Source organism: Cetorhinus maximus, chromosome 22 (genome assembly GCF_964194155.1).
Source record: "Cetorhinus maximus chromosome 22, sCetMax3.hap1.1, whole genome shotgun sequence".
Lineage (NCBI taxonomy): Eukaryota > Metazoa > Chordata > Chondrichthyes > Lamniformes > Cetorhinidae > Cetorhinus > Cetorhinus maximus.
Window position 1 is genome coordinate 31,211,727 of NC_135900.1, and position 17,097 is coordinate 31,228,823.

Below are 17,097 nucleotides of genomic sequence, written 5' to 3' on the forward strand. Positions count from 1 at the left end.
CCTGCTCAAACTCCTCAGATCAACACACCTTATAGCTCAGCTCATTCCTCTTTGTCGAGACACCTCCTCACATCTCCATCTGAACAGCCAACTCTCCGACTCAGCCTTATGTTTGTGCCACCTCACACCCATCCCTTACAGTGACCCTCTGCAAATGTTGTCAATGCCTCCTCTTCTCAGTCCATTTCTCACACTCACAACTGTCTGCCTTCTCTCCATGCAGAAGGTAGAAAAGAATTCCAGAGGGAGGGAGATCACCAGGATGGGAAGGTTATGGTGGCCTTCCAGTGACAGCCACCTTGACCGCCACTAGCAATGTGTGCTCACCTGGTTCACTGGGAAGGAGGTCTTATTGCAGGAGGCTGCAAATGTCAGCAGTGATCTGCCATGAGAACCTGAGTCTCCTGAGGCACTCGTGCTCAAACATGTCAAGAGATCTGATCTTCTGCCTTTAGACCCTGTGTTTGGGGTCAAGCCTCCTTCCACTTGGGTCTCAATGTCCGTCCCCTTGCCCTGTGGAGTGACATGTGGCTGAGGAGCAGGCAGCTGGTGCTGCTACTGGTGCTGTCCCTGCTGCTGTTGATATTGCTGGTGCTGCTCCTTTTGTTCTACATCAGAGGTCCAAAGGAGGGCTGCATAAGTTGCTGCCATGCTGCAGTGAAGGTTGGCAGTAGGGAAGACCAGATCAAGGTGAGTAAAGTCCAAAACTAAAGCCAAAGAAAATGAAAATCACCTGTCAGATAGTAAGAGCACGCTCCCAGAAGGTGATGCGAGGGCCAATCTTTAACCTAAGCAGGGCTACAGCTACTCAGTTTTACTGTTTCAAGACTTCCCAGCCTGCCAGTTTCAATAAAGTAGCACACCTCACTATGCCCTTGCGTTGTTCACCCTGCTGAGTTCCACACAGCTCGGGAAACCCATGCACTGGTTATTAAAGCCAGAAAGCTGGGTTAATTCCTGAATTAATTGCCTCTTGGAATATCTTACTTACTTACCCAACAGCTCTACAAGGATTCCCTGCTTGGCTGCAAACTCACCAGAATAAAGCCTGAAGCGGGCAAGACAATGTCAGGTTCCTGATTCAATGGCACTCTCCAGAGCTTTTACCCTTCAGCCCACACTCAAACCCGCCTCCCCTTGGCGGTTAAAATTCTACCCATTAAGTTAATAAAGTGAGAATAGAGAGAGAGAGAGAGAGAGAGCTTTTGTGCCTATGTAATTTGATCCCTTGTATCAGGAATGGAGAATTCAAGGAGAAATGTCAACATTAATAATGTAGGAAAACATCTCAAGGTTCTTTATACATCTGCAATCAACAAAATAGCCACCAAGCTCAGTAAGAAGATATTAGGAGGGATAACCAAAATCTTTTTAAGGAGGACAGGGAGATGCTGGAGCATTAAATTTAGTTTGGGACTTTGCAACTAATCAAATGGCTGATAAATTGATTCATTAATTTACTGATTGATTGTTCTTTTTTGAACTAGTCTGTTGCACTGCAATGCTTTACGTAGTGTTTTTAATGTGATATTTTATACCTATTTTTATATCAACTGAACAATAAACTTTTGTAAGTTTATTACGCAGCAACAGAAATACACAACTGCTATGTGTATGCTCTTCCAACACTGCCTTTGTCTTTTTGTTAGTATACAAATTTACATGGGCAAATATTTAATAGATTAAGAAATATTTTGGTAAAAGATAGGGTAGAACTAGGATCCTGAGGAAGTCACTAATTAAGCTTATTAACAAAAGCTGATACATTACCTAGGATGACCTGAGACACAATGTTTAAAGTGGTCTCCCTGTTATATTTCTTACAGGTACTTGGGATTTTATTACAGAAATGGACAGTGACAATTTTCCAATGAAAGTTCTGATAAAGTGAATTTAGTAATGAATAATATTGGGTACATATTTAATTAGTAAGGTAAGTTCATATTACAATGCTTTAGGTTAATAAGGAGAACTCTTGCTGGGACTGAGATTAATGTCATCAAATGTGAATGCTAAATCACTCAGCAGCATGGACAATGGTTCCAGGCTTAGGCTTTACCTCTTTATGAAGTGCAGAAGAAAATTTGACCCTGTGTTCACACTGTATATTAAAATCAGAATGGCATCTTCAATTAAAATGGGCTACTGCAAAACAAACCTTTCTTTGTACATGTGAATTGCACACACTATTTACCTACCTCATCAAATTTGTTGAGATTGTTGGATAGGAGACTAACAAGTTGTCCAGTGTCAATTTTATCAAGCACTCTGCTTGACATTTTTAAGATCTGTTGAGAAAGAACATTGAAAATTTAGGAAAACAGGCATTTAAAGTGTTGTTGTTTTCATGATCGCAATTTAATATAGGGACTTACTTGGAAAATACTGTTTAATTTAGATATTAGTTATAAAGGTTATATTACATATAAATTATAATAAATATATATTTCAAAATTTTAAATATACATTAAAAGGAGTTGATTATAATCGTCCTGCAACAGGATAGCTTTGCTCAATGGCACTGTTCAGTTGGCCAAACTGATATAGCTTGTCCTCACTTTTGAAAACTGAAGTCATATAAAGGCTTGTTAATGTTCTCCAGGAAATTTCTGAGCTGGCAAAGGACTCAGAATAATACCCTACATTGGGAGACACCCACAAATTCTATAGAATTTTGTCTGCTATATTAAACAAGTAGAAATGTGTCAGAGTACTCTGTCTATGCAGTGCTGTGTCTGTTGAACTTCAAGGCAGTAGGTAGATACTGGGGGGAATCAGCCCAGATTTGCATTGTGTGGTAGCAAGCAGAATAAACGATGTTTTACCAGCCAGCCGCAATGACAGCTTCTCACACTGTATCATCCCAATCCTGCCGCATTAATTACGCATTCCCGGGAAACGCGCCATTTCGAAGGCGGACGCGCTCTCATTCACCTGCCACACCATCACCTTGCCACTTCCTCATGCCAGGCACCATATTTAAAGTGCATCCGTGCGCACACCTCTCAGTGCTTTCAGACCAGGACTGCTGCACAGAAGACATGGCCTCAAAAGGCAAGGAGACTGCAGTCCCCCAGATTAATGACACATCCCTCAAGCGCCTTTTGGACGCAGTGGAGGCCAATTGTGATGTCCCCTCTCCCCGCTCAACCCAGCAGGATGGGCAGCAACATCGCCAATCCAGCATGGGAGGCCGTGGCAGCAGTAGTCAGCGCCAATGTCCTGCAAAAGTGGACAGCCACCCAGTGCCAAAAAAGGATGAATGATCTCCTCCGTTCTGCCAAGGTAATTCACTCTTCTCATCACTCTCAACTCACACTCACAAACCCATCACACATCCACAGAGCCCTCACTCACTGCCAGTTCAAGGGACATCATCATTCACTCTCTCATAGGCACCTTCATTGTCCTCATCCCATCCTTGGGGCCACACACCATCCACACGTGCTGGGCAAACTTATCATCAGGCCTAAGCAGCTGCTTACATTCTCTCCATCTCCATTCATGCAGGACAAGCTGGCACACAACAAGAGGGAGAGCTTGCAGACTGTTGGAGGAATACTTGAAAGCAAGGTCCTCACAAACTTTGAAAATAGATCCATCCAGCTGGCCAGCGAGGATCTGCACCGTTCCTGCGCTGACGGTGAGGTCGGCAGTGCTCTACCAAGTGAGGATCCAGCAGTGCAACATCCATTAGACAATTATGCTGTGAGTGATGTGTCCTGTTTCACAGGCCACTGCCATGCACTAATTATCTCCTTGCTTTTGCAGACACATCCAAGGGGTCCACAACCCCGGTTCTCGACTCAAGCCCTGAAGAAACCTCTGAAGATGAATCTGAAGGCACCTTCATTGAAGACCTGTCACAGTGCTCACCCACACCCTCCACCAGTGCAGAGACACACCCCTCAGTGGGACCTACCTTTAGAGTAGCCTCAGGATCACAATCTGGTGAGCACATTGCACTGTCTGATCCACAGCACGCGGCAGCAGGGACTTCCGAGGTTTCCAGCACTTGGAGGACTGTTGGAGTGCAGAAGGTTGCTGTGTCCGAGTCAGATGAGGAACCTCTGGACTCGGTCGTATCTCAATTGCTGGAGCTGCAAAGGCAACAACAGGAAGTGATGTCCACTGCACTCCTCAGATTGCAAGGCACGATGGAGGAGTCTGTCCACCTTCAGGCTGAGGTGATAGCGCCAGCTTGCCAATGCACTGAGGTCAACACTGGTAGGATGGCAGCCGCCATGGGGGCCTTGGTCCAGGACGTCACTCCTGCACTGCTGCGCGGGGTGAGCTCCATTGCTGATGCCATAATTGGCCTCCAACAGTGTCAACGTGAGAGGGGTATGGAGCAGCACCATCTCACTCCAGCTTCCCCTTCTCCTCAATGAGTCAGCCAGGGGCCCTTGGGCACCCATAGGGAGGAGGATCAGCAGCTGCACACCCCAGGACCATCCACCCAGGTGACTCCAGGAGTGCCTGGCCCATCGAATCCCCTCTTCCTGTGACCCCAGTAGTTCTAGCTCCACAGGCCGAGGAGGGTGCCACTGCCACACAGCAGGACCTTGACAGCAGGCTGGGGCTCTCCAGGTCTCGGCCCTCCAAAGGACGCCTGCCAAGATAATCACAGACAGGGCGTATCGGTCAGCAGGCTGTCTCTACCTCGGCTGTGGTTGTCTAAGGCTCCTTGTTCTGATGAGCAGTGTTCATGTCACTCCTGCACAAGATAGAGACAGGTGTCTCAGTCCAGGGCCTCTTCCCTGTGCTTTGTGCAGCCTTCAGGCCAAAGTGATGGCCCAGCCTCACACTCCCTAGACACATTAGTGTTGCCTGCACCTCAATAATGCTCGTTATTGCTGCCAGAATGTCATGGGCAAGCGTCACAGAGTTCTGGCATTCTCTCTGTGTGCTGTCAGCACCTTTAAGGTGGGGCTTGCACCCATCTCGTCAGCATCTGTGACCAGTGACGCTGTGCTCCTGAAGGGGTCAGGTGCTGGAGGTGGACAAAGGATCAGGTGCATTTAAATTTTCACAGCTGCATCTCCATGATATGACCCTGACCACAGAGCATAAGCGATCTGCCCTCGGCCAGACAGGAGTCAGACATTCTCAGAGGCTATGTGAAGATCTGTGGAGTGTCCTCACTGCATATTGTCAACATCCTCCTGTGATCGAGCAACTATTGAGGCCTCCACTGAATCTCCACTACAGGAGCATTATCACAGAGGGTATGTGCGCTGCCGTCAGCCAGAATGGAGTCAAGCATTCACAGATGCAATGTGAGGATCTGTAGTGTCTGCTCGCTGCATGCCGTCATCATCCTCCACAAATCTAGCAGCTATGAGGGTCTCCCAAGTGCGCCTGCCTCATCTGACCAGTGCAATGGCCTCATCGCCTTCATCGCCTTCATCGTCACTTTCAAGGACCTCCTCACCCTCATCTCCATCAACATCCTCCTCATCGGAGGAGACCTCCAGCTCTTCCTCGACCAGGTCCTCTGCCAGGTTGTAAAGGGTGCAGCAGGCGACAATGATGCGTGACACCCTCTGTGGACTGTATTGCAGGGCTCCACAGCCTGGTCCAGGCACCGGAAACCCATTTTCAGCATCCCGAACAGTTTACTCCTCCATTAAACCTTCGCTCTGCTGCAGTCTGAGGCCGCCACACAGGCGTCATCAGCCACGGTCTCTGCAGGTAGCCCTTGTCCCCAAGGATCCATCCCTGAAGCCCCTGTGGACCCTGACAGAAACCAGGGATCTGTGGCCGACTGAAAATGTAGGAGTTGTGGACACTCCCTGGAAACTGTGCGCAGACCTGCAGGATGTGTTTGTGGTGGTCGCACACCAGCTGCACATTCGGCGAATGGAAACCCTTGCGGTTGACATAGTTGACCACCTGTTGTGATGGAGATCTGAGCGCCATGTGAGTGCACTTGATAGTACCCTGCACCTGTGGGAAACCCAAGATCTGGGCAAATCCAATTGCTCTTGCATCCTGGCTCTCCTGATCCCAGGCGAAATACACAAAGTTGTGTGCCCTCGTGGATATGGCATCTGTGACCTCATGGATGCATTTGTGGGTAGAAGCTTGCGATATCGCACAGAGGTCATCTGTGGAACCCCGAAAAGAGCCACTGGCATAAAAATTGAGCGCCACAGTCACTTTCCCAGCCACTGGCAGTGGAAGCCCTCCATGTCCACCTAGCACCAAATCCTGCAGTAGCTGGCAGATGTGACCGACCAGTTCCCTAGTCTTCAGCGACACTTGTTCTTGGTCATCTGCAGGAATGAAAGGTGGCATCTATAGACCCAGGTCTAACTATGTGCTGACTAGTGATTGCTCGCTGTGGATCTTCAGAGGCATGTGCGGGACCCCCCAGCCAACCCTTCTTCCTGAGGGTGCTGTTTCTTTGTCTGCACAGTCAAACTCCTCCATCACTCTCTCCTCTGTCACCTTTGCTCTCTGTATGCCACGAGGCATACAGTTAGTTCACTAGGCTCCATGCTCCTGATGTACTCCTCCTGCAGGATGAAAGAGAGAGACAAATGGGTTAGCTTGGGTGTTCTAAGAACCTCTCTTGGTTAAGTCTGAAGGCCCCTTAACGCATCCCAGAGAGTGCTGGCCACCACTTGGATGGTCAGAGTTTAGTGTGCTGCCCAAAACATCACCCTCCTCTGCCCCACTCCACCTGATTGATTGGCAGCAGCTTTGCCCACTGGACTGCATGCTGTGCTCTCAGCTCAGGCACAGGCATTCTCCTAACCCATGCTGCAAGCTGCACTGTTAGCTTAACCAAGGGGGAGACTGGTCCAAGCAGGGATTATGACATTACAAGGGGCTGTGAGTGCCTCCACCAGTGACTGCTCCAAGGTCAGCTTTAGCAAAGAGATTGTACAACGTGTGCAGTCGTCCAACTATTCTGCAGTCCACAAAAATGCTCATTAGTTTGCAGTCTGTGCCCAAGGGGTGAAAAGCTCTGGAGCATTTGGTGACACTTTCATGCCTCTGCTTTGCTTGGGTGGGCAGATAATCTAGAGGCCCGACTCAAAGCATGTCAATGTGGCTGCGTCTGAACTGTCTCAGCTGTGGAGGAATAGTCACTTTATACAAGGTTTCCCTGATGCATGGTTGGGTCCCTCCCTCCCCCACCCCACACGTGCTTGTGCACCACCATTAACTGCAGGGCAGCCCTTGCCCCCTCCACCTCAACTCACCTCAACCTCGACATCCAACAGGCAACACTCGCGAATGCTGCGCAATGTTACTGTGCACTCACCTCTGAGTTCCCCTCAAAGTGCAGCCTGCCAAGTGCACGCCGTTTATATGCTGTTGTGAAGCACATCAGTGTGTTTTCCATGGGGGATCGAACAATCCCGCGTGGGGGGATGATTCCGGCAAGCTGAGTTTATAATGAGGTGCAGATGTATTACAATGAGGTTCCCGATGTCTGACGGTGGGAAATGCAGTCCGCCATCGACGGGTAAAGCGAACGATTGCAAACTGCTTTCACGACGTTGTAAAGCTGATTTTCTGCCTTCTCGCCATATTGTCCGCTCACGTTGCTGAACACACCCAACGCCAGCAGGAAAATTCCACGCAGTTATTTATTTAAAAACTCTGACTCACTAGCCTATTAAAGGCAGCTGTTAAGGATGAAAAGAATTGTCCAATGCAAATGTCTCAAATTACCTGTATATTCTATTGTAAGTTATTGCTTTCTGAAAGAAATGTATCTAATTTGCATTTGAATGATTTACTTCCATATCTCGGTAGGCAGCTGGTTCTGTAACTGTTTCTGCAAATTAGTTCTGAATTTATCCCTCTTCAATCACAGACTGTGTCCTTTGGTTCCGCTGTCTGGACGAAATGAAACAGCTTGAAGTGGTCTACATTAACTCAGCCTTTTAGAAACCTACAAACAGTAATGATATCCCCCTTCAAGCTTTTCTTTTCCAGTGAGAACAAGCCCTATCTACATAATCACTCTTCATAAGCGAATCCCTACAAAATAAAAGCAGAGGTCTGATGTTCAGTTCACTGTCAAACAGGGCAGTAAGATTGTCTGCTGATGGTTGAATGTAGGATGCAGAGATAGACAGGATGGTTCTAGGCTTGCTGACCTTGAGTTGGAGAAAGCGCTTGTAAATTCATGATTTGATGTTGGACAAACAATTGATTAGCTTATTAAGGTCATTGCATCAAGAATGGTGTCAGAGAGGTAGAACTTACTGTTGTCAAGTTACTTATGGAAGCTGAATCCATTCCTCTTGATGATATTGCCATTAAGCAGCAATATGTAACAAAGGAAAGATGAAACCTTGGAATAGTCCTGAGGTGACTGTGTGGGACAGGAGGTGTGCTGGCTATATTAGGTGAAACCAGGTAAGGACGGTGCCATGGAACTGCTATTGCAGCCAAGTATTCTAGAAAAATCTACCAAATGATACTAGACAGGAGGAAGGAATGGGCAATCTCCCAATCCCTCCTTCTCCTATCTTACAAATCAAGCTGACTAGATATATGAAACAAAATTACATAAATGCAAATGAATGTTAGTACCTTTTTATAAATTAAACTGAACAGTGCTATTCTCATCTTCATTCCCAGATGTTGGAGACCAAAGACAGCAGGATGTAGAAAGAGAGTCCTCACAACAAACAGCAGGCAGAGTCCTAAGGCAAGGTAGTATGCTATTTCACGCTCATAGGTATTTTTGACATTATATGATGCTATTATTCGTCCAAGACAGAGAGGCTGTACAGCTTTAGTGAATTCCTGTTGAAATCAAATGGAAAATTATAAAAATAATACTAAAATTCACTATTAAGACAAAATGTACACAAGCTAATCCACAGGCTATCATATTGACTAGACAGATTATGCCAAGGAAACTCAATCAGTTACTGGTATTTTTATCATATCATCAGTTTGTGTGCAATCATAGACAGCTCATGTAGACTGGGTCTAACAGGCAAGCTCTCTATAATTAAGAGTTCTCAAATCTAGCTTTTGTAGTTATCTTAAGATTTAAGATCTGAGCCCCTCTTAGCAGAAGATCAAAGACACAACACAACCTAAATTCCTTACAACCCACAAGTGTGTGTGGGAAGGAGGCAATTGAGAGGAGCGTGAGGGTCTGCTGACAATGGCCTGAAATGGACCTGGAGAAGAACACATTTTCCTTCTGAGGTCACAAAGTACAAGTATTTGTGAAGATCTGACTAGTGTTAATGAATATACCAATCCACGTCAGAAATTAGTGCAGGAGTCACTTTATAATATTGAAAAAGCCCATGATCATTTCAAGTAGCCTCTGGGGGTGTCTAAAAACTTTGCAGACTGGTGTGGGCCTCTGACCTGTTAGATTGGCTCTCATTGCACCTGTTCTAGCCCCAGAAAATGGGCACAAATACATTAAATTTAGACCCGCTGCAGCTTTTCAAAGGCTTTAATATCCTTCCTATAATGTAGTGCACAGAACTGCACACAATTCTCCAACGGTGCACTAACAAATGTTTCTACAAATTCAACATCACTCCCTTGCTTGCCTTACACATACAAGCCCAATCCTATTGTCCTTTTTATAGCCTTTTCTACCTGCAAAGATCTACAAATCTTCACCCCTAGATTTCCCTTTCACTCTGTTAAGGATGTGAAGTTTGTGGATTAAAGGTGTAACGTGGCTTGAAGGGTGTCACAGCAATCCAGCAATCTGCCCTCCGAAAGATTACTAGGGTAGCTGAGGCACCACCACAGGGGAGTGGCAGTGGCCTATGGAGATCAAACCTGCTGTCCTCTCTCAGGAGACAGCATGTATTCTCCCACCCTTGCCATTCTGCCAATGCCCCTTGCTGTTGCCTGCCAGCTAGCCAGCCAGCCCAGAGTGCTGCTGCCCATGTCGAGATAGTGCAGCCCAAAGCCAGGCCTTCTAGGCTCAGGGCTGCTCTAGTGCTTCCTGCGAGCCCATCAACAGCCTTTCGCCAGCCATACTGTAGCCACTGGGGTAACACTGGATAGGAGAATGAGGCAAAGACACAAGGAATACAGGCTATAAGGAAAAACACAAGGGCAATTATTGATGGTGGCATGCAATTTGGCATGATTTTATTTATAAATTTGGTTTTGTATGTTTCTTTCATGGCAGCTTTTATTTTTGCATTGTGGCCAAGAGGACAATGGGATGATCAGTGAGAGAGGGAAGGCAAGATGAGGGACTGTTCTGGAGAATTGGAGTTGTGGTTGCTGGTGTCACAGTTGGATAACTTCTTCAAGGAGACTTCTTCTTCTTCATGTTTGTGCCCCTGAACTGCACATCATTTTGCTGATGCCAAGGGCTGTGCCCTTATGATGGTGATGTTGAGCAGCATGGAGCAGACCACCATGAATCTTGACAGGCGCTCTGCCAAACACCGCAGAGCTCTCCAGACTGACATAGGCATGCTGCAGATGTGTGCATGAGTTGGGCATCAGAGTCATGAATCATCAGCAAATAGGCCTTCTTGCTCAGTAGCACCCACACGGCCCCCCACTTTGGTTTGCTGTGGTGGCTGAAATTCAGCTGGCACAGCGGACTGGTACAGAATGAAGGCATCTTAACTAATGCTAGGATAGCAAACATTTGCATGATATGTTGCATATGTTCGCACACCAACTGGACGCTGAGGGAGTGGCAGCCCTTTCAGTTTAAATATAGGGAAGATTTGACAACTTAAAGTGATGTGTGTGCAGTCAATTGCACCCTGCATTATATGGAAGGTTGCAATTATCTGGAAGCCACCTACTTGCTCTACCTGCTGTTCTTTGGCAAGAGAGAATAAAATGCAATTAGCTTTCCTTGAGTAGGGAGCCTCAGTGACCCCCCTTACACATCAGTGGACTGCAAACTGTTGAGAAGTTGCAATTATCTCCAGCTCCAGCGTAGAAGGAGTGTGACAGATGCAGAGAGGTGATGGTGGGATAACTTTGCCCCTGTTTTCTCACTTCTTGGGTGTTCGCAACAAGATGTATATTTTTGGAGGGAGTGTTCTTATCACCCTATTAGGTATTATGATTTTTTAATAATCGGCAGGAAATAGGCTTTCTAGAAAGTTTAAATCAGAAAAGAAAATAACCATTTATTCATACAACACCTGCAATGTAAAAGCAACAAAATGCCACTCCCAGACTGAACTGCCCTGGCTAGCCCTTGGAATAATATGTTATCTGAAGTCAGTTTCGATCATGTGACCACATGATCAATACTTCTATTGTCCACACAAATGATTTGAAGTTAGAAGACATTGCTAGACAATGGGGGATGAATGGTAGCCATTCACACCTGCATGTGATACTGGCTTCTTCATACCTCCCTTCTTAAGTTTTGAGTTCACAGACACTGAGTCTAGAGTGACCATTGAATTTAAGTTTCAGCAAACATCCAGACAGTAGGAGCTGTACATTCCACAAATGATCTTGCATTTTGAATTTATTTTCAAGGGAAGGGACTCCACCCACAGACATTTATATTTTCATAACTTTCGAGAAAAATGTTCAGGCATGAATTAATTCTTGTCTGTTTAGAAAAGACAAACAGTAGTCATCTGACTTTCTGACAGTGATTTTGGGAGAGTACAGTGTCCATTATTCCATGTTTTTTCCTTTGCTTTTAAAAAATAGAGCTTGTATCTAACAAGTTAGGAATACATCGTTATTGGGCATGGCAGGAGGTAGACACATAAAAGTTCATCATCATGGTCGCATTCACAGTCACTGGCAATGTGGTCCTTGCCCTGCTCTGAGGCTGCACCTGGGGTGCTGCCAGCAGCAGATTTCAGCGAGGACACCCTTACTGAAGTATGGATGTCTGACACATTGTTCCTCACTGATTCAGGTGGATAATTGAACCATAAGCACCCTGGACAGATCTGGCCTCCTGTCCTTCTCCTCCTCCTCCTCCTTACTCTTCCAGTAGTTTGTCCTGCTCTGCGTGAGCTCTGTTCATTTTCCCAGTTGTGCTGTATTGAAAGGGAGATATGTACTAGTGCATCCATATCTTGGAGCAGCTGGTTTACGCAGAAGCTTTGAGGTCAGCAAAAACTTGTTCAGCACCTCCAACACCACTCCCTGTAAATGTTTTCAACTTTAAACATGTATAGAAAGCTCTAAACATCCGCAGAATCAAAGCAACCACCAGGGGAAAGCAACTACCAACTAACCTGTAAGTAGTTGATGATCCTTTTAAAAAGCGCTGCTGTGGGGTCCCTCCTGCTGATGAATGCATGTTCAGCCATGAGAGATTAAGTGAGGGAATTAGCTGGAGCATTGAGCTCCAAAATTGCAGCGCTGGAGTCCAATCAGCGATGCACACTTATTGACGTCATGGTCTGCCTGTTCTGCTTACTTCTGAGAGGCATTCACTGCATTTGTGCTAATGCCCTCACAAAAATGGCATCAAGCATGATTCATCCCATGTGCCACGGATGTAACTTTGGAGCACTAAGTGAACTTTTAACACCCAATAAATGGGAGCCACCAAGCCCAATTTTCACCCCCTTTGTCCGACATGGGTCAGTCTTAAAAGAGAAACAGTATAAACTAACCATTATCCATGTTAAGCACGCATCTGTTTCTCAATGTTTATTTTATTAAATCCATACTCTCTCAATCCTTATATAGAATATTAGCTTGAGGGGAAATTCTAGCCAGTTTTTGATTGATGTGACATATATCTTAAAGTATAACAGGAAAAAAAGTGGTAACCAAGCTTGAATATTATGTTATATGTTGGTGTGCTGCTTTTAGTTCATTGATGGCATAGGCACCCAGTTTGTACCATTGACTTCATGGTAAATTGTAAAAGAGGTACACAATGGTATATGGAAGGGAGGAGAATAACTAAAGAGAAAAAATAAAATAAAAGTTACAAATAAAATATTGGAAACACAGGCCGCAGTTGCCCAGCCTTCACGCCGGCGGGATCTTCTAGTCCCGCCGATGTGGATGGAGCTTTCAATAGCTCGCCGGCCCCGTCGCTGGGGAACCTGCTGCAGAGGAAGATTCCGGCCACACAATCAGAAAAGAGAAATCGCACATTAGCAGCTCAGTTGGACAAGAAAGGGGATTCTACCCAAATCTATCCACACAGATTTTAGATCTTGACTGACTTGCTGTGTACTTCCAGAATCATCCATTCTCATCAGGCGACATAAATTATTTTCACAGTTGCAAAATGCATTTTAATCATCAAGTAGTTTTGCTGCAATTCACAACAATTTGACACTTCATTGTTCAGTTAGTAGCATCTGTTAGTGAACAAAATCTCACCACAAAATAAAGCAGGATTCCATAAAACAAAAATCTCCAGAAAAAGCATCGGCGAAGTGCATTGACAAGTTTGGGATTTTTCTTTGATGTTGCTAACTCTCTATCCCATTCTCTGCAAACAAATGAAAACAAGTTGATTAATTCAAATGTACAAGTCTTTTAAGGAGCAACGGGGATCTCTGAAATATTTTATTCTGCTTAAGCATAGCCAGGGAGATTTGGCAAAGGTAACTAATTAGATAGCAAAAAATAAAAGCAGGAGGAGACTTTGAAGATCTAACCTTAGCAAACATCATAATTGAATGAAAGTTCAAATTCCAATTGGGCCACATTTTTGGCAGATTAAAAACACCCAACTATATATCACACTGTAGGGGTTTAATTATTTAAAAGGTCATGTTCAATGCTTATTTAGAATGTTACTGAGAGTCTGAAGGGCAGTGGCACAAATTACAAGCAAATAAAAGCATTTGGAATTTTTCCAGTCTCTTGGAAGGAGAAATCAGAGCAAACAAGCCCAAAGCTTAGACTATTTAGAAATAGTGCACTTACTCACTACAGGAACATTGACCTCTTGAAAGGACAGGTCCTTCTAATATCATTGTTTAATATCAAGAGAACTGATTAAGCATTATGTGTTCTTGTCAAAGGCCTTTCGATATCAATGACCTAGGATGATTTAACTTGAAACTAGCAACATATAAATAAAACAAGTTCTTTATAACATTAATTTGCTCCAGGTTGATGGGCAACACTTTTGTTATAACACAATGGATGCACCCTTGCAAGAAACAATCTCCCCATTTAAGTGGTCACTCCTATTAAACAAACTGTGGAACTTGGTAAGTACTTGATTTCCATCTAAACAATTGTTCCTGTAAGTGAGAGCATTCCTGCTAACAGAGCTACTTGTTTAATAAAATTAAAATTTAATAATGGTATGGTAAGATTTAAACAGGAATTAATTGCAATCACAACAACAAACAGCTTTTCGCTAAGCGGAGAGTAAGGTTATTAGAGCAAGATCGGGGGCCCAGTCTGTCAGAGCCACTTTAACTTATTGTCTCAATGATTTACCTCCCTTGATCCTTCTCATAAATTCAGTAGGCTGGTGGGGTCACCTGATAACCATTAAACACTGTAATACCTCCCCTAGCTTTGATTTGACAAGCTTTGTATTCAACTCCCCTTTCCCCTAGCAACGTACCCACTAACTTTAGTGTTTCCATGCCTAAATAATGCTGTTCCATGCTTTTCATAGCTGTGCAATGTGAAGTTCATCCCGATTCTTCATTGTCGTTTTATAGTTATTTCAGTACAAGATCTTGAATAAAAGCTATTAATAAAAGCTATTAAATGCTGTTTGCACCATGCTTAGAATTAAATATAAATAAGTTCAAACACAAATACACAACAATATACAAACATGTAAATTGCATCTGTGTAATTGTTATTTCCTAGCACATGCTGTATAATGTAGGTGAGAAATATACTACAATGATCTGTGAATCTTATTTAGATTCCAGTGCTATTAACCAATAAATCAGCAATTTCTGCCAGTGTGATATCAAAGAAATGAAACCTGATATTCAAGTGCCAACTTTGCTAAGCATTGTATTAATATTCAACATTTTACTCTCCCAGTTATCCATGCAATTATTTTAATTAATTTTAATATAATCCTTATCGCCAATGGACCTCAAAGGAAAAGATTGACTGTTATATGGTAAATTGTTCAGCATCTATGAAAGAAATAGAAGAGGCTATACTATTCTTTGAATTTTAATTAGTTTCAACTGACTGACACTATTCAACACTAAGTGGATAATCATTGTCTTACATTTCTTAGTAGTTCCATTTATGTTGACTTATTGGCAAAAAATATGTTCTCAAAGTTATCAAAGCTGCTGTTATCTATTTTAGCTTCACATAACAAGCACCGATTCCTGCAAACTGAACCTTGACGCATCATTTAACATTAGTAATTCTTTGTTTTTTTTTTAAAAAATTGCTACCAAATCTCTTTTCAATATTTGTATGATTAAATGCTCAGTGATGTTGGTTTACAATTTATAATAAAACTTCACTCAAGGCATCCAATTTTTAAAAAAATTCATTCATGGGATGTGGGTGTTGCTGGCTAGGCCAGCATTTATTGCCCATCCCTAATTGCCCTTGCTCAGACAGCATTTAAGAGGGAACCACATTTTGTCTGGAGCAATGTGGTCTGGAGTCACATGTAGGCCAGACCATGTAAGGACAGCATTATTGGCAATAGGGTTTCATGGTCATCATTAGAATTAATTCTAGATTTTTAAAAATTGAGTTCAAATTCCACCATCTGCTACAGCAGGATTCAAACCCAGGTCCCCAGAACATTACCCTAGGTCTCTGGATTACTAGTCCAGCAACAGTACCATTACACCATTGCCTCATTAAGACTGCCTCAGAAGGCAAGCCTGTCTTATTACCTGATGTCATTCATTATTTGGATTATTATGCACCTTAACCATGGATTAGCCAACTGCCAAAGTCCAGTAATACATCTTTTAGTAACTACTAAAAACTAGCCAAGCTATCCAAAAGTAGTGAGAAGCCCACCAAATTTCACAGTGCAATCCTTTATTCTGAGCTTCTAGTTGTACATCAAGGTATTTGACCCCGAATACAAAGTAGCAAATATAATAATGCTACTCAGATCGAAGGAAGGAGTTACAACTTTAGCAAAAATAAATGCAGGGGAACTAAAAAGATGGTTACTATGGACGAGATTTTAACTAATTCAAAACCCATCCATTTTCAGAGTTAAAATCAGGCCGTATAAGTCACTGCCTTCGGAAGGGCAAGAAGAGGCACAAATCGGCATGTAAACAGACTTAAAAGAAATATCTATTATGTTTCAAAATAATTGCAACATTCTAATGGCTTTCTGCATGTAAGTGGAAATGTGAGCATAACTTTACGTCACCTAATGTTACATGCCTGCCAATCAACTGAACACAACCCTTTCTGCCTAAGCAAACAGTAGTATTAAAAATTTCCACTTGGTGGCTCAGCAGTGCTATTACAGGCTAATACCAAACATCTAAACTAAATGCTGGTAAATGAAAAGCAAGTATATAACTCCCCAGCCCTTAGCAGGGAAAGTCAGGCTAGAAGATAAAAACGTGGAATGAATGAAGCATGAACATGGAATGCAAGGGCACAATATTATCTGAAGTTGTCAAGACAGCGTGCACACAGCACAGTGGAAAGTGAGAACTAGAGGCACAGATAATGTGTTAACAGCTGGCATTCACCCCAACACCCACCCTGCCACCCACTGAGCAGCTTTTCAACAGCTGGCACTCTCTCCCCCCGCTCACTGAGAACCTGATAATGCCCTCTCCCTTCTATTGGTGAGATTTTTTAACAACTTCTCCCATTATGGAAAGTCTTTCAATATCTGGAACTCTCCCCTGCATAATGAACAATGAATTCCCCAATTCCACACTCACTCCTCCTCTCCCTCTCTCTCTCTTTCCTCTTCCTCTATCCCTCCTCATAGCCACCTTCAAAATAATACTTGTGAGTGGAGAGCAAAGTATGATTCTACTTCTATAGGTGGCAGCAATCTAAAATACAGAACGTTGGATGCATTCTTGCTTTTCATTGAACAAATCAGCTTGCTGTTTAAACAGCCTTGCTTGTTCACTTAATTTTCTCACTGAGCCCTGTCGTTAGAACAGAAAACAACTGAGTGCTAGAACTGATACTTGTATTGTTCTTAGATAAAAGCAAAATACTGCGGATGCT

At 43.8% G+C, this 17,097-nt stretch overlaps 1 protein-coding gene across 1 annotated transcript in view; it reads right to left on the bottom strand.

Moving 5' to 3' along the window:
• cftr (CF transmembrane conductance regulator) overlaps nt 1-17,097 on the bottom strand; it is a 144,865-nt gene that overhangs the window by 111,944 nt on the left and 15,824 nt on the right. Inside the window, exons 3-5 of the mRNA XM_078568011.1 lie at nt 13,303-13,414; nt 8,560-8,775; nt 2,199-2,288 (exon numbers count right to left, since the gene is read on the bottom strand). Of these exons, the coding sequence (XP_078424137.1) occupies nt 2,199-2,288; nt 8,560-8,775; nt 13,303-13,414 (418 nt within the window). The remainder of the gene's footprint in view (nt 1-2,198; nt 2,289-8,559; nt 8,776-13,302; nt 13,415-17,097) is intronic.